Source organism: Poromitra crassiceps (assembly GCF_964638095.1).
Source record: "Poromitra crassiceps genome assembly, chromosome: 2".
NCBI lineage: Eukaryota > Metazoa > Chordata > Actinopteri > Beryciformes > Melamphaidae > Poromitra > Poromitra crassiceps.
In genome coordinates, this window is record NC_139624.1 from 52,057,382 (window position 1) to 52,074,116 (window position 16,735).

At 46.4% G+C, this 16,735-nt stretch overlaps 1 protein-coding gene across 1 annotated transcript in view; it reads right to left on the reverse strand.

Annotated features, from left to right (window-relative positions):
* The window catches only part of cog5 (component of oligomeric golgi complex 5), a 130,441-nt gene that overhangs the window by 62,735 nt on the left and 50,971 nt on the right, over window positions 1–16,735 (reverse strand). The window contains exon 7 of the mRNA XM_083658754.1: window positions 544–674. Within this exon, the coding sequence (XP_083514880.1) occupies window positions 544–674 (131 nt within the window). The remainder of the gene's footprint in view (window positions 1–543; window positions 675–16,735) is intronic.

Sequence of the window (16,735 nt, forward strand, 5' to 3'; positions counted from 1 at the left end):
TTTCTTTGGCACTTTAAGCACCACAAGCCGAGTGCCATCCAGTTCCATTGTATTGGAGAGAAGTCACAAAACGATATAGATGGATAAATAGCACTACAGGTGAGAGGGGATATATGTATTTTGGATTTTATGGTGAGCTGTCCTTTTACAAACAACAACAGAAACAAAATGACCCAGGAGGAAATGAAAACAAGACACAAGAGGTCTTGGTGATGCAAACATGACACTGATGTTTACCACGGTCTGGAAAAAGAATATGGGTAATGGGTAATCTCCGTACCATTATTGTTTTTCTTTTTGACAAAAAACACACACAATCAAACAAACAAATCAAAGCAACCCTCACTCTTCCTCATCCTTCCAACTTCACTAAAAAGCATCTTGCTCAAAAACACTTCAGCAGAGTGAATGCGTGCCAACAGAGGGGCTTGAACCCAGGTCTCTCTAACCACAAACATGCAGCAACGCTGGGATCAGATACAGAGTGGTGTGTTTCAGTGTGTGCGCACGTGTGTGTGTGTGCGTGCGTGTGTGTTTGTTTACCTGGATCTCCATGCCCTGCTCCAGCAGTCTCTTTGCCTGGTTCTCAACCTCCAGCCTGGCTCTGCTGATCAGCAACAAGTCATTCTCGATCACCTCAATGCCACTCAGATCCACACCTTGGGACAGGTAGTCTACAACACACACACACACACACACACACACACACAAAATCAAAGAAATGTATTACCACATGGTCACTTTATTGCACCATGCCACCATCTCAGTTTGGAAATAAGCTGAAGCGTTTTCACTTGTTGACCGAAAGCTTTTTAGAAGTTTTTCTTCTTCTTTTTTAAGTTTCTTATCTTGTCACAAGTGAAATATAGGTCATTCTATAGTAAACAAGTTGTACAGTATCAAGATATCTACAACTCAAGTTCAGTTTTCACATGCTGTCAGTAATTGCATGAAATATTCAGATGATGACGTTCATTCAACACCAAACACAAATCCTTATTGGAACAAATCACTATGTGCAGTAAGCAAAGCTGGGTGGAGTGGCAGTGTGTCGCCAGAAGGTGCTGCACAGTGTTACGGCTTTAGGCCGTAATTGTATTTTATTCCTTGTACATTTCTGTAACTGTGTGGAGTGAGACGTCATTTCTTTGCGAGGATCTTTGCTCCTTGTGTGGGAGGCAAGTGAGCTGACTGCTGTGTGAGCACCTTATTCCCTGCAGGTGTGTTTGCAGTAGGGGATTGGCTGGCCAGTGGAGATTGGCTGATGACATCGTCGCTGGGGATTGGCCACTCCCTCCAGGGACAGGCCCCTATATAACTCCTGTGCTTTCAAGATGGCACTGGGGGGATTGGTGTTAGCTGAGTAGTGCTAACACTGGCCCTCCATGTTGCCTCCTTGCGCCTCCAAACTGTGATTTTTGTGTTTATCTTTGTGCTTAAGACAACTGGGAAGCTGTGGTAGCGTGGTAGCTCTGTCTTAGCCACTTTGTCTTTGGGCTTAGACAACTGGGAAGCTGGGGTATCTTGGTAGCTCGGTCTAGCCACATTGCAGTAATAAATTATTCTATTTATATTGTTAATCTGTTTGGTACATTTTATCATGTGTTGTGATGCTGGACTCAACCTCCTGTATTAGCTGCTGCTTCCAATGCCTGCTCTAGCCTTGGCTTCGGCCTACTCCTCAGGCTTAAGTTAGCTTGTTCTGTTAGCGAGAGAGTAGAGAGTCCAGTGTCCCCGTTTATCTTTTTTATGTGTGAAAATAAAATCACACATACCTTTTCATTGTTGTCAGTGTCTAAGTTTATGTTGTGGTCAAAACCCCTAGACCGGGTCATAACATATTGGGGGCTCGTCCGAAGCTAAATTGTGGCCTCATGTTTTGTTTTGGTGCATTTTTTCCTGTAGTCTGGTTTTTGCTTGGCAGTTTTGAGTTTTTTTTGTGTTTTCCAGATGCACCTGGTTAAGCTTGGGTGTCTGCCTGTGTTGATGACCGTTCAGCTGTGGCAATTTGGTCATGACACAGGGCGTCGGGAGCTCGTGCATGCTGGATTTGAGTTTTGCCAGTGTTTTTTCTTGTGGATTTTTGTTTCAAGGCCCAACCTGGTAAGGTGGGTGTAAAAAGCAGTTGGTCGCTGTGGTGGGAAAGAAATAGTTCCTGCGCTCCAGCATTTTGTGTTGTTGGGGCAGTTTCTGGCATTTCAGTGTGGGAAGGGTGGTTGAGGCTGCCTGTTCCACACCAAGGACTGCTGGCGGGACGAGTGGACAGTGGTGACGATTGCTGCTCACTCAAGTCCAGACTAATCCGATGGCTCAAATGGAGGCCGGGGTAGAGACGACAGAGCACCTGGGACTCGCCCTCCACGTGAGAGGTGGAGCTGGAAGCAAGGGATTTGAGTGCTGAGATTGATCAACTCCTGTATCTCCATGTCCGACAAACAAAGCTGGAAAAGGAGTCTGCTCTAGTCAAGTCTGCAGTCTACCCCGGTGAGTTTACGGTTTCCCACCCTGAATATCAGTTGACAATTTGCTTGTATTTGTGTCTAAAAGTTTCGTTCTAGTAGTAAAACGGTTTTGGTATTCGTTAAAAGTTAAATCTGCCAACCAAAAATACATTACGTTGCCTGTGTTACATTTGTTTGCTTTGTTCTGTTGGAGGAGCTGTCCTACACAGTAGAAAACATCTTTTTGGGGGTAGATGTTTTTTTTTAAAGAGGGGGGTGTTATGGCTTTAGGCCGTAATTGTATTTTATTCCTTGTACATTTCTGTAACTGTGTGGAGTGAGACGTCATTTCTTTGCGAGGAGCTTTGCTCCTTGTGTGGGAGGCAAGTGAGCTGACTGCTGTGTGAGCACCTTATTCCCTGCAGGTGTGTTTGCAGTAGGGGATTGGCTGGCCAGTGGAGATTGGCTGATGACATCGTCGCTGGGGATTGGCCACTCCAGGGACAGGCCCCTATATAACTCCTGTGCTTTCAAGATGGCACTGGGGGGATTGGTGTTAGCTGAGTAGTGCTAACACTGGCCCTCCATGTTGCCTCCTTGCTAGCCTTGGCTTCGGCCTACTCCTCAGGCTTAAGTTAGCTTGTTCTGTTAGCGAGAGAGTAGAGAGTCCAGTGTCCCCGTTTATCTTTTTTATGTGTGAAAATAAAATCACACATACCTTTTCATTGTTGTCAGTGTTTATGTTGTGGTCAAAACCCCTAGACCGGGTCATAACAACAGCAATCACAGATCGGGGCTTTAAAGTATCGTCTGAACCCAGAATAGCTTCTGTTACGAAGAACACAAAACAACGTGCTTTAAATTTGTCGCTTTGGTCCTAAACCGGAAAAGTCCAAGTTTCTCTCTGCTCTGATCAATTCCATGACCTCCCTAAATCCCTCCTTCTCATCTCATTCCACATCACATTCCAAAGCAGGATTCAGGATTCAATACTTTATTGCCATGTCAACAGAGTTGATTGGAATTTGTTTCAGTGCAGCTCTAAAGAACAGACATAAAAACAAACATAACAAATCACAGATTCAAACACAAAAGAGGATAAAAAAGTGGAAAAAAACACTACATAAAATATGAGAGAGGCTGAAATAGATAAATAAAGTGCACAGTTTTACAAGCAGCATTTGTTTACGAAAGCAGTATCGAGCTGCCTATAAAGTGCAATTCAAGTTCAATTCAAGCCTACGGATTTAAGGTGCGATTTAAGGTGCGAATGCAAAGAGGGTCAGAGTTCAGGAGGCGAACCGCCTCAGGATAAGTGCTGTTCCTGAGACGGGAGGTCCTGCACCTCAGAGACTGAAGCCTCCTACCTGAGGGCATGAGTTTAAAGAGAGAGAGCATATCAACGCTGAGTGCATTCAGCAATTTCCTGACGAAGCACAATGTGCACAGACTCCACATGGTAATGCAGTGATATCGATGACACAGTGCACAATGTGCACAGACTCAACATGGTAATGCAGTGATAATGACACAGTGAACAATGTGCACAGACTCCATATGGTAATGCAGTGATATTGATGACACAGTGCACAATGTGCACAGACTCCACATGGTAATGTAGTGATATTGACACAGTGTGCACAGACTTCACATGGTAATGCAGTGATATTGACACAGTGCACAATGTGCACAGACTCAACATGGTAATACAGTGATATTAACACAGCGCACAATGTGCACAGACTCAACATGGTAATGCAGTGATATCGATGACACAGTGCACAATGTGCACAGACTCAACATGGTAATGCAGTGATAATGACACAGTGCACAATGTGCACAGACTCCACATGGCAATGCAGTGATATTGACACAGTGCACAATGTGCACAGACTCCACATGGTAATGCAGTGATATTAACACAGTGCACAATGTGCACAGACTCCACATGGCAATGCAGTGATATTAACACAGTGCACAATGTGCACAGACTCCACATGGCAATGCAGTGATAATGACACAGTGCACAATGTGCACAGCCTCCACATGGTAATGCAGTGATAATGACACAGTGCACAATGTGCACAGCCTCCACATGGTAATGCAGTGATATTAACACAGTGCACAATGTGCACAGACTCACATGGTAATGCAGTGATAATGACACAGTGCACAATGTGCACAGACTTCACATGGTAATGCAGTGATAATGACACAGTGCACAGCCTCCACATGGTAATGCAGTAATAATGACATAGTGCACAATGTGCAAAGACTCCACATGGTAATGCAGTGATAATGACACAGTGCACAGCCTCCACATGGTAATGCAGTGATAATGACATAGTGCACAATGTGCACAGACTCCACATGGTAATCCAGTGATAATGACATAGTGCACAATGTGCACAGACTCCACATGGTAATGCAGTGATAATGACATAGTGCACAATGTGCACAGACTCCACATGGTAATGCAGTGATAATGACATAGTGCACAATGTGCACAGACTCCACGGTAATGCAGTGATATTGACAGCGCAGCCATGCTCTCTCTGTTACATCTCACACACCTCAGAACGGACAAGAGTTGCAATAAATATTCTTGTTTCCCAGAATATCTATGGATAATGTTTTCTAACAAAGCAGGAAGAACATCAGGTGCAAGTAGGAGAAGATGGTAGAGGAGAGTGGAACATGAAGTGCAGTGTTTCCCACAGGATTTTGAGAATTTGTGGTGGGGGACCGCAGACCCCCTAGGGGGGTGCGGGGGCATGCCCCCCCGCAAGATTTTTTTAAACATTTTAAAGTAAAATGCATGAATTTGGTGTACTTTGAGAAAGCTTAAGAGCAAAATTAAAAGGCTAGATCTATGAAGAACATGTCATCATTACTGTGCTGTGGGTTTACAATGACAAACTAAATTTCTCCCTATAGGTCAGGGATACTCAACTTGCTTTGCCACTTTCGTGAAATGATAGAAGGCGAGGGGCCAGTTAATAAACAAACAATATACATTTTTCTGTAGCGGATTATAGGTTTTTGGGGTGTCAGCCGGAGTTTAGGCTGACAGTGTTGTGCACACTGGATAGTTAGTTAGGTTAAGTTAGTTAGGTTAAGTACATACATAAGTGCCTGGGTAGCGAGCAGATGGCGGTATTTGACAATTTAGCAGCTAAATCATAGATTATTGAAAGATATTCCATATTCCAGACTGAAATGCTATAACAGAAGTATTGGCCAGAATGACATGAACATTTATTGGACACTTATTCAGCGGATATCTTGCATGTTGCGTTCAGGTGCACTGTAAAAAAAAAAAAAAAAAAAAAAATTTTTTTTTTTTTTTTTTTTTTTTTTTGGTCAACATCTTATTGTGGCGGTCAAAATATTATTGTGGCGGCCCGCCACAAATTCCTTTATGTATGGGAAACACTGAAGTGTTTTTGAAGAGATGGCTTTTCGCTGGCCAGCCTCCTCTCCCTTCCGTGAGAGTCGTCTGGCTGCACGGAAACAGGCAACTGGGATAAGCCCTCCCTAGCTCTACAGCTGCTCCCCATTGGAGCGACTGTTTCAGTCGTTGCTGGATGTCCGCTCCCGGCTTATTACAAGCTCTGTCATTGGCTCCAACCATGTCAATCAGAGCGGCTTCCACTCCCTCCTACCTGTGTGACGCTGTAAATAGTGGCCTGCCGCCTCAGTGAAAACACGGTAGCTCGTTGCTACACGCTGAAAATGGCAAGTTGGATTGTTGGAAACTATTTTCCATGGGCACTGCCGCCAAGTGCCGCCCCTCGCAATCCCACAATGGAGACCTGCGCGGCTAGACTCATCTTCCGGTAGGGAGGGGAGGCTGGCCAGCGAGACTAGATCTACTGTGAATACAACCTGCTATCTGGGAAAAACCACTCACGCCAGCCTTCAGGTGATAATTACAAGTGGGATATGTGGTTTTTTTTGCATCATGAATTGTGGAAGTGTGTCAACACACAGGTGGCAAATAGAGGTGAAACTACCAGTTTAATAAAAACTAATAATAAACTTCTAAACCAGGGAGAAAAAGGTTGAGGCATTGTCTATGAGCAGAGAGGTGAAGAGGGGCTGGTATCAAACCATTTCAGATGTGCCATTTGTCTGCTGCTGCAGATTGTTTGCTCTCTTGGTCCCAGAGAGAGAAGAAGTATTACCAGGCAGGTGGTGCTGGCGGGTGGGTGGAGGCATAGAGGCCCAGGGAATTGGACAGCAGCCACATCCAATTCTAAAGCCTCAGCTGAAGTACAAGGCCTCGCCACAATCCAACAGCTGAGCCCCATCTCTTTGCTTGTTTGTGTGTGTGTGTCTGTAGTTGGGTTTCCGTCCAAATGTATCGCACATTTTAACACATTTTTCAGAAAATCTGCAAAAGAAAATGCGAAATAATGCTCGTTCCCATCCACTGCTATTATGCGAATATAGACTGTCAATCACCTCATGTTTGAGGCTGTCTGCCTCTGCTGATCTGCTGCTAGACCTGATATGTGCCATCGTGTTGCAGGCAGACAGTGACCAAGCTCTATTAAACACATCTAAAGTTATTAATTTAAAGAGCAGTTATTAAGTGAATACAATTACAATTCTAGGAGTCGCCTTAACGTTAATCCCAGTCTTCTTCTGTTTAAACACACCACGGCAGGCGGTCTAAAAAATGTGCTGCTTATTTAACTTACAAGTGTGTAGTCTATTTAGTGTAGGCTATAATGCTATGTCATGTTTTTCAGTGAGCAAGGCAACATAACATGGTGATTTTTTAAATGGAGACAACGGAAGATTTGCGTAATCTGTTTCCACTGCATTTATCGCATTTACCTTTTATAGAGACGCCAACTTCCCCCCCCCCCAAGCATAAAAGCTTTTTTGTGATATTTGGAGGTTTTTTCGAATTTTGCTGCGTTTCCACTCAGGTTTTTTATGCACAAATTGGAAATTTGCATAAAAACAGGTGGATGGAAACCCAACTTGTGAGAGACGGTGAGAAAGAGAGACAGAAAGCGAGGTCACTCTTTCTGACTTCTATTATAATACCTTAGTCTGATATGCCTGTTTCTCCTGAAATATGACTTCTGAATTACACTGTTAAAAAATATATTTAGAAAGTAACGTTATATTATTTTTTGCACTCCAGACACATCCAGGTCATTTCACACATCTGTGAGTAAAGCATACTGTATAAACAAGAAACTTTGCTCTTACCTGATAAAGTCAGCACAAGTAACGCATAGGTGTAGGAAGCACGGTGGACAGGGGGGGACATTGTAGGAGTACTACAGGAATATTATAGGATAAATATAGGAATATTATAGGAAAACTGTAGGAATATAGGAATACTGGATCCCCATTTCCAAATGCAATTTTAGACTGTAGTGTACAGTATCTCCTACTAGACAGGATTAGGCAGGCCGCGCTTTGCGAGCCTTTTTTTGTGTGTGCACGCACTGTAAGCACGCACGCACACACACACACACATGCACACGCACACACGCGCACACACACACACACACACACACACACACAACGACCATTAGCGGTTATGTGTTGGATCCCAAGGGTAAGTTGAGTTCTGGCACAGATGTGTCCATAACACGTCATTGAAGGATCTCATTCAGATCATTCTTCAGTGGACGACGGGACAGGTACCACCAATATCAATGTTACTAACAATATATGAATAAATATGAACAAATATGTAGATGGAATCTGTTGCGCTACAGGCCCTCCACAAAGGGAGGTCAGTGCTCTCAGACGAGGACAGAATACTGGAAAGGTAGAATTGACTGGAGCAAAACGACTCTGAAGAAGACGCTGCTCGCATCAAAACAGTTTTTGTACCTTATTAAATTTGTTTGCCAGTGATTTTGTGTGCTCCAGTCAATTCTACCTTTCCATGAACAAATATGCTTCAGAGCACTGGAAATTACAGGCAGCATCTGAAAAGTGAACATGCCAGAGAGCACATTCTCCTTCAGGATTGACCTTGGTGATGAGGTAATCATCAGAGTGGGTTGTGGGTGGGGAATAGCAGCAGGAAGGGATTCGACTCCCGCTCATCAGGACAGATTTAATCTTCAGGAAAGAATTTTAATTGAGGCGACAGAAATGAGGACAGCTGAATTGTAGCTGTGGCTAGGGATTGGGGAAATGCAAGCAGACATAAGCCGTAGAGTAGGCGTGGGCCGATCTTCGATAATATCTAATATTGCGCCATTTCCCGAATATCACGATATTTCCAGAATATCACGATATTTCCAGAATATCACAATTTTGAAAATTTACTTTCAGAGGCTGCAGTGGGCTGGAGTAGCCAGAGTGAAGTTTCTGGTAGCATATGAAACTAGAAGACCTAAGGCATCGATTGGTACCAACCATGTCATGCTAGCTTGTCAGAAAGGTGGCTAAATAACTAGGGATGGCACATCCCTAGTTATTTAGCCAAGGAAGATAGGAAGATAGGAAGGACTAACAGGAGGAGAGAACAATTAACTTTCGCTGTTGAGTTGGGTGAGTGTTTATTAGCGTTAATCTGCTGATCCGTTATGCAGGAAGTGCGTAGATTTGACTTCACTTCTGGGAATGGTAACGTAGCCTATTATTGATTGTGATATTGTGGCATGCTGTGCTGTGGAATTGACACGGCTGGCGGTGTGTTTTGAGGCTCACGGGTGACTAGTTGGAGTGGATCTGCATCTGCATCTCACCCTCTCTCTCTCTCTGTAACGTTGCTGTCAGGTTTATAACAGCTTATTTTCACATTATATAATAAAATATCGATAATTGGCGTCCAAATATCGATACAATATCATCAGGCAAAATATCGCGATACTATGGTGTATCGATTTTTCCCCCCACCCCTATTATTTAGTCACCTCAGTTGACGGGCGTGGGACTAGCAAACCCACCCTGTTAAAAAGTCTACCTCTGTATGAGGAAGACTGTATGAGGAAGACTTCCCCACAACAGAACACCATCGGCTGCAACCTGCCATCTCTGCTGGATCTGTACCACTCCAGAACCAGGAAGAGAGCTGAAAAGATCATCAAGGACCCCTCCCACCCCGGCCACCACGTGTTTCAAAGACTTCCATCCGGGAAGAGGTTCTGGTCCATCAAGACCAAAACCTCACGCCATCTTAAAAGCTTCTACCCCATGGCTGTGAAGCTCTCCAACAAGCCCCCTGCCCCCCATTGAATCTGTGTGTGTCTGCCACACATCCACAGGGGAGGGGAGCCCCCCCCCACTGACCTTGAGTCTCACTCACTCACTCACTCACTCACTCACTCACTCACACACACACACACACACACACACACACACACACACACACACACACACACACACACACACACACACATATACCTCACTGTCCCTCAAATCCTGCTAAATACACAACATGCTTCTCTGTCAATAACTGTAACCCCATGTGCAACTAAAGCTCATTACTCTGCTGCTACTATTGGGCACCTTTCCACTGTACATATTGTGTTACTCTGTTATATCATTACTGCTGCTATATCATGCACCTTATCACTACATATTTTATTATTATTTTTCTCTCAAGTGTTGTGCTGATTTCATCAGGGATTGTAACATCTAGTCCTATTGAGCATTCCTTACTCTGACTGTCACTTATCTGCAAACAAATTCAACACAAAGCTCACTTTTTTTTGCTACCTCTGATGCACCCTGACCCTGTACATATTCTGTAAACAGCAAACGTAAGCTACCTCACCAAGCTGACAAGTCTGTTATACTGTTAATACTGTTTATATCTGTTAATACTATCTATATCTGTCAAAATCTGAATCCTTTTATAATATTTTATCATCTCTTTAGATCCTGTTGTTCTTATCAATGTCAATGAGCACCAACCACACCAAGACAAATTCCTAGTATGTAAAAACATACCTTGGCAAATAAAATAATTCTGATTCTGTATGAGGAAGACTGCCCGGAGCCTGTTGGCTCCACTTAGGAGCCTACAGGGAATAAGAAGTTGTCTAAAAAGGAGGCAGAACAGGAAGTGACACACAGCGGACGGTGCAGCTGGCGAGGAGGCAGAACAGGAAGTGACACACAGCGGACAGTGCAGCTAGCGAGGAGGCAGAACAGGAAGTGACACACAGCGGACGGTGCAGCTAGTGCTCTAGACAAGAAGATTTTTCAAGCTTTCAAGAAGAATGCCTGAAATAGCTTCCCAATCATAACATGTGCAATGCAAAGAAGAACAGAGGGTATAGAACTGCCAAACTGCAATGTGTCACAACTACTGTAAACCAAGATGTGACTGTGCTGTGTGTGTGTGTGTGTGTGTGTGTGTGTGTGTGTGTGTGTGTGTGTGTGTTTTATTTATGCTTACTGGTACATCATGAATGTAGCGAAGCTTGTGGGCTTGCCTCGGGTGATGCGTGAAGTGGCCTGGGCCTGGCCTGGCTGGGTGTAAGGCAGCCAGTGACCAAGAGTGATCGGTCAGAATCGCAATCAACTTGTAGCGAAGCTTGTGAGCTTGCTGGGGGCGAAGCTTTGGGGCTTGCCTCGTGAAGTGTGCTGGATCGTGGTTGAGGGCTCACGGGCTGTGATCGTTCAGAATCACGGGGATGGAGATAGGGACCGAGATGTCGGTCCTCGGACGCGGTTGAAATACCACTGGTGACCTGTCTGGGTGTAAGGCAGTCGGTCACCAGGGCCTGGCTGGTTGTAAGATAGCCAGGATTCAGCTCGAGTTCGGAATTGGTTGTGCTAATGGTTGACATTATGAAGGGTAGTAGGGAGTAAGTATACTGGATACTGGAAGAAGGAATCTCTAGGAATCAAGCATAGCGTCACAGAACACCTTGTTTATATCCCCACTTTTGGTGTATGACATCACGTCATTGGTGATGTCACAACGTTCGAGGGAGCTATGACATCATCGGTGTTATGTCTGACATCGCCGATGACCTCACAGGTGAACTCTATGCTATGACATCATTGTCATCGTTGATGATGTCATCGTCATTACGTCGTTGGCGCGCCGGCTGGTGGGCATCGACTGCCCCAAGAACAGGCCTGACGGTGGGCCATTATGGACCCTTTTCTACAGCCGCTCCCAGATTCCTGTGGGGAATCTGTATTCTTCCAGAAATGGCCGGAATGGCCCTCCAGTCCCACCTGGTATAGGCAGGGCTTGGTTGATTATTCTGGCAGTGAGGGGGGCTGCGGTCCGCTTGGCCACCGGCCGGGTGTAGGTACGGGTCTACACGCCGTTGTCCAGTCCCGTACATCACAAGAGCCAAGATTTGGTGACTGTCCTCGTTGGCCAGGATGTGTGTGGGAGCTGGGGGTCTACCCAGCAACTGCTGTAGTGAGCTGTAGTGGCCTCTGGGGGCTTGAGTTTCCAGTTGAGGAAACTCAGCGGCGTGAGGTCAGCGCGGGAGCCGCTCAGGAGCCGGGGGTCTACCCAGCTACTGCGGTAGTGAGGAGCCTCTGGTTCTGGTGGCTTGAGTTTCCAGTCGAGGAACCTCAGCGGCGTAGGGTCGGTGAGGAAGCAGTTTGTCTGCCCTCGTTGGAGGGAGGCCTCTGCCCCTAATGCCTCGTTGGCCGCCCCGTGGAGCGCCGGTGTGGCATAGGTCTGCTCTGGGCGAATTGCCGGCGAGACGATGAGGGAGACGGCCGCCCCGTGAAGCATCTGGGGCTCCTGCCTCGCCGTCCGCAAAGGCATGTCCACTTGCTCGGACTTCTTGGCCTCCCTAGAGGCCTTGGCTGGAGTTGTCTCCATGAGCCCAGGCAGGGCCAGGAGGTGAATTCTGGGAATAGGTAGTTGAGATGGCTGGTCCCGTCCTCTGGGGGGGTCCCAGCTGCCGTGTCCGGCTATCTTGGGGTGGTTGATGCCGTCCGGCTGACTGTGCCCTGTGCTGTTGGTCCCAACGTTCGCCGTGCCTACCTGAGTGTGGGGTATCCCAGTGGCGGGGTCGGCCGCCCCGTTGCACTGTATTGCATGCTCAGGGTCGGCGGCTTCTGTCCTAGGTGGACATGTCCTAGGTGGGAGTGTTGGTGGCATTGGAACAGTGGGTTCAGTAGTTTGGGTCGTTGGCTCTGGAGCCGCCGTGCTGACCTGACCCTGGTCTTGGGAGATGCGGGGCACGGGTGAAATGTTCAGCCGGGGTGTGGCCACCGGTGAAGTGGGTGGCGCCCTCCGGGGCTCCTGCTCAGCTTGGCTCAGGGTTATCTGCTCTCTAGCTTGGAGGGCCTCGGCCTGGAACCTAGCATAGCTCTGCGCCATTACGGCTTCCATCCTTAGGATCTCTTCATGTAATGTTGCTTGCTGTGCCTTCCTCCTAGCGCTAGCGTGGCCAGAGGCCGGTAGGGCTCTGAACTTGATCAATAGGAGCTCCATAAGGTTCTCTGCAGGTTCATCTGCCTTAAACTCAACCCTTATCTGGGCTAGATCTGCCTCATGTTGTGCTACCTGAGCAAGGAATCGGTTTTCCTGGTGGCTGCGGATGAGTTCCTGCCCCGGTTGGATCGTCTGGTGGGAGTGTAGGGGGTCTGGCCCTTTAGTACTACTCCGAACCCTGGATACTCTGCTGTATCCAGATTCGATCTGGTGGGGGAAGGGTTGCTCCTCTGGTCGGCGAGGTGCCGTGACCAGGGCGAGCTCACCTGACTCCTGTTCCATCTCTGAGCGTCGCAAGTCCTCTGATCCGCTCGAAGGACCAAATTGTAGCGAAGCTTGTGGGCTTGCCTCGGGTGATGCGTGAAGTGGCCTGGGCCTGGCCTGGCTGGGTGTAAGGCAGCCAGTGACCAAGAGTGATCGGTCAGAATCGCAATCAACTTGTAGCGAAGCTTGTGAGCTTGCTGGGGGCAAAGCTTTGGGGCTTGCCTCGTGAAGTGTGCTGGATCATGGTTGAGGGCTCAGGGGCTGTGATCGATCAGAATCACGGGGATGGAGATAGGGACCGAGATGTCGGTCCTCGGACGCGGTTGAAATACCACTGGTGACCTGTCTGGGTGTAAGGCAGTCGGTCACCAGGGCCTGGCTGGTTGTAAGATAGCCAGGATTCAGCTCGAGTTCAGAATTGGTTGTGCTAATGGTTGACATTATGAAGGGTAGTAGTAGGGAGTAAGTATACTGGATACTGGAAGAAGGAATCTCTAGGAATCAAGCATAGCGTCACAGAACACCTTGTTTATATCCCCGCTTTTTGGTGTATGACATCACGTCATTGGTGATGTCACAACGTTCGAGGGAGCTATGACATCATCGGTGTTATGTCTGACACCGCCGATGACCTCACAGGTGAACTCTATGCTATGACATCATTGTCATCGTTGATGATGTCATCGTCATTACGTCGTTGGCGCGCCGGCTGGTGGGCATCGACTGCCCCAAGAACAGGCCTGACGGTGGGCCATTATGGACCCTTTTCTACAATGAAGTAACAACTAAAGATTTGATTTACAGGGAGTAAAAGAAATTGGACTTTGATATCAAAATAGAAGAAAATGTAAATGTTTCTCATTTTTTTAAATTTATTGTTAAATCAGTATATATAACAAGTTATATATACAAGTATACTAACAAGTTAAAAAGGTAATTTTTAATTTCATGGTAACTTTCATGCTGAGGGCTGACGTTACAGAGCTTTTATCCACTTCACTTCAGCAGCCTTTTACTGAAGCCCACTTACACGTCAGCTTTTATCAGATCCCAACAATCCGTCTTGAGCTCGTTCAAGAGCTCTTACTTGATGTCCTCTCGGGTAATCCACCGCTGCAAAATGAAGGCCTTGTTCACAATTTACACATCATTGAGTTGATGGAGACCAGAAGTCATTCAATGCAGTGGGGGAACCTGGCTAACAGATTGCAAATACACCCAATTTTGGACAATCAAGATGGCGTGAAGTAGGAAGGAGAATAATTCGAGTGCTGGCTGGTTTTATGACAATATGTATAACCATCTGCATAATGAAATGTCCAATGTTGGTTGATAGTGAGGATGTTGGTGAAAAGTATAGCCGTTTCATTTCATGGCAGTTTTCCTGCTGTACAACATAAATAGTTGTTTTGCTTTGGGGGAGTGTAGCAGCCTATCTTCCAAGTAGAACGTCCTGGTTTCATGACAGCGAGTGCATTCCTCCGGTGCTCTGGGGGTGGAAGCTGTGCTCACATTCTCCTTGTAGGTTTCTTCCTTTTTTGATGACTCATGCTTTGTATCAGCCTCACAACTGCTGAGTCGTGTATTCCTGTCCGTGGCGCATGAAAGGATTTTAACCTCCTTATGTAAGAACGTTCCTCTCCATATTCCAGTCCAAAGACGAAAGGATTTGGAGTTGCACTGACATTGACTTAGATTGTTCTTCTGCGAAAGTAGACCTTTTTCAAAAAAGTCACATTTTTCTCCCCCAGTTGTTTTATTAGTGCTGAAGATGAAATTAAGATACAGTCAGCAAAGACAGAGATTTTGGCTGTCAGTTCAGCCGGAACAGCATGCAGACATCAGCAGTGACTAGCAGTGTTGGGCAAGTTAATACCTACATCACCTAGTCACTGACTAGGTGATGTAGGTCTGTCTGGCATTTATCCCCTAAGCACAAAATCCACAAACGCACTTCATATCCAAACACACAGACACACATATTCACACATAGACCTTTCAGCCTCTCTTTGAAAGAGGAATAGCAGAGGACTAAACAACAGCCAGCAGCCTGCATGCCAGCCAGCAGAAAGACTGGATATCGGGTTGCGATATTAATGCAATCATTAAACATTTATGCCTATTTTCTTTCGCTCTCTCTTCTGCTTACTGCAATCTTAGGTGTGAAACTAGAGCCTCTGCTCTCTCGCACATCATGGTCACCTTTTTTCTTTTCTTTTTTTTTGGAAGGGGGGGGGGGGGGTGGGGGGGGGGGGTGGGGGGAGTGTGCAATTGTCTTTTTTCCCTCTCCGTCCTGCTGTCTCCATCTCTGTATCTCTCCCTCTCTGTAACTCCGTCCTGCTGTCTCCATCTCTGTATCTCTCTGTAACTCCATCCTGCTGTCTCCATCTCTGTATCTCTCTCTCTCTGTAACTCCGTCCTGCTGTCTCCATCTCTGTATCTCTCTCTCTCTGTAACTCCATCCTGCTGTCTCCATCTCTGTATCTCTCTCTGTAACTCCGTCCTGCTGTCTCCATCTCTGTATCTCTCTCTGTAACTCCGTCCTGCTCTCTCCATCTCTGTATCTCTCTCTGTAACTCCATCCTGCTGTCTCCATCTCTGTATCTCTCTCTCTCTGTAACTCCGTCCTGCTGTCTCCATCTCTGTAACTCCGTCCTGCTGTCTCCATCTCTGTATCTCTCTCTGTAACTCCGTCCTGCTGTCTCCATCTCTGTATCTCTCTCTGTAACTCCGTCCTGCTGTCTCCATCTCTGTATCTCTCTCTGTAACTCCATCCTGCTGTCTCCATCTCTGTATCTCTCTCTGTAACTCCGTCCTGCTGTCTCCATCTCTGTAAATCTCTCTGTAACTCCATCCTGCTGTCTCCATCTCTGTATCTCTCTCTCTCTGTAACTCCATCCTGCTGTCTCCATCTCTGTATCTCTCTCTCTCTGTAACTCCATCCGGCTGTCTCCATCTCTGTAAATCTCTCTGTAACTCCGTCCTGCTGTCTCCATCTCTGTATCTCTCTCTGTAACTCTGTCCTGCTCTCTCCATCTCTGTATCTCTCTCTGTAACTCCATCCTGCTGTCTCCATCTCTGTATCTCTCTCTCTCTGTAACTCCATCCTGCTGTCTCCATCTCTGTATCTCTCTCTCTCTGTAACTCCATCCTGCTGTCTCCATCTCTGTATCTCTCTCTCTCTGTAACTCCGTCCTGCTGTCTCCATCTCTGTATCTCTCTGTAACTCCATCCTGCTGTCTCCATCTCTGTAAATCTCTCTGTAACTCCATCCTGCTGTCTCCATCTCTGTAAATCTCTCTGTAACTCCGTCCTGCTGTCTCCATCTCTGTATCTCTCTCTCTCTGTAACTCCATCCTGCTGTCTCCATCTCTGTATCTCTCTCTCTCTGTAACTCCATCCTGCTGTCTCCATCTCTGTATCTCTCTCTCTCTGTAACTCCGTCCTGCTGTCTCCATCTCTGTATCTCTCTCTGTAACTCAGTCCTGCTGTCTCCATCTCTGTATCTCTCTCTCTCTGTAACTCCATCCTGCTGTCTCCATCTCTGTATCTCTCTCTGTAACTCCATCCTGCTGTCTCCATCTCTGTATCTCTCTCTGTAACTCCATCCTGCTGTCTCCAACTC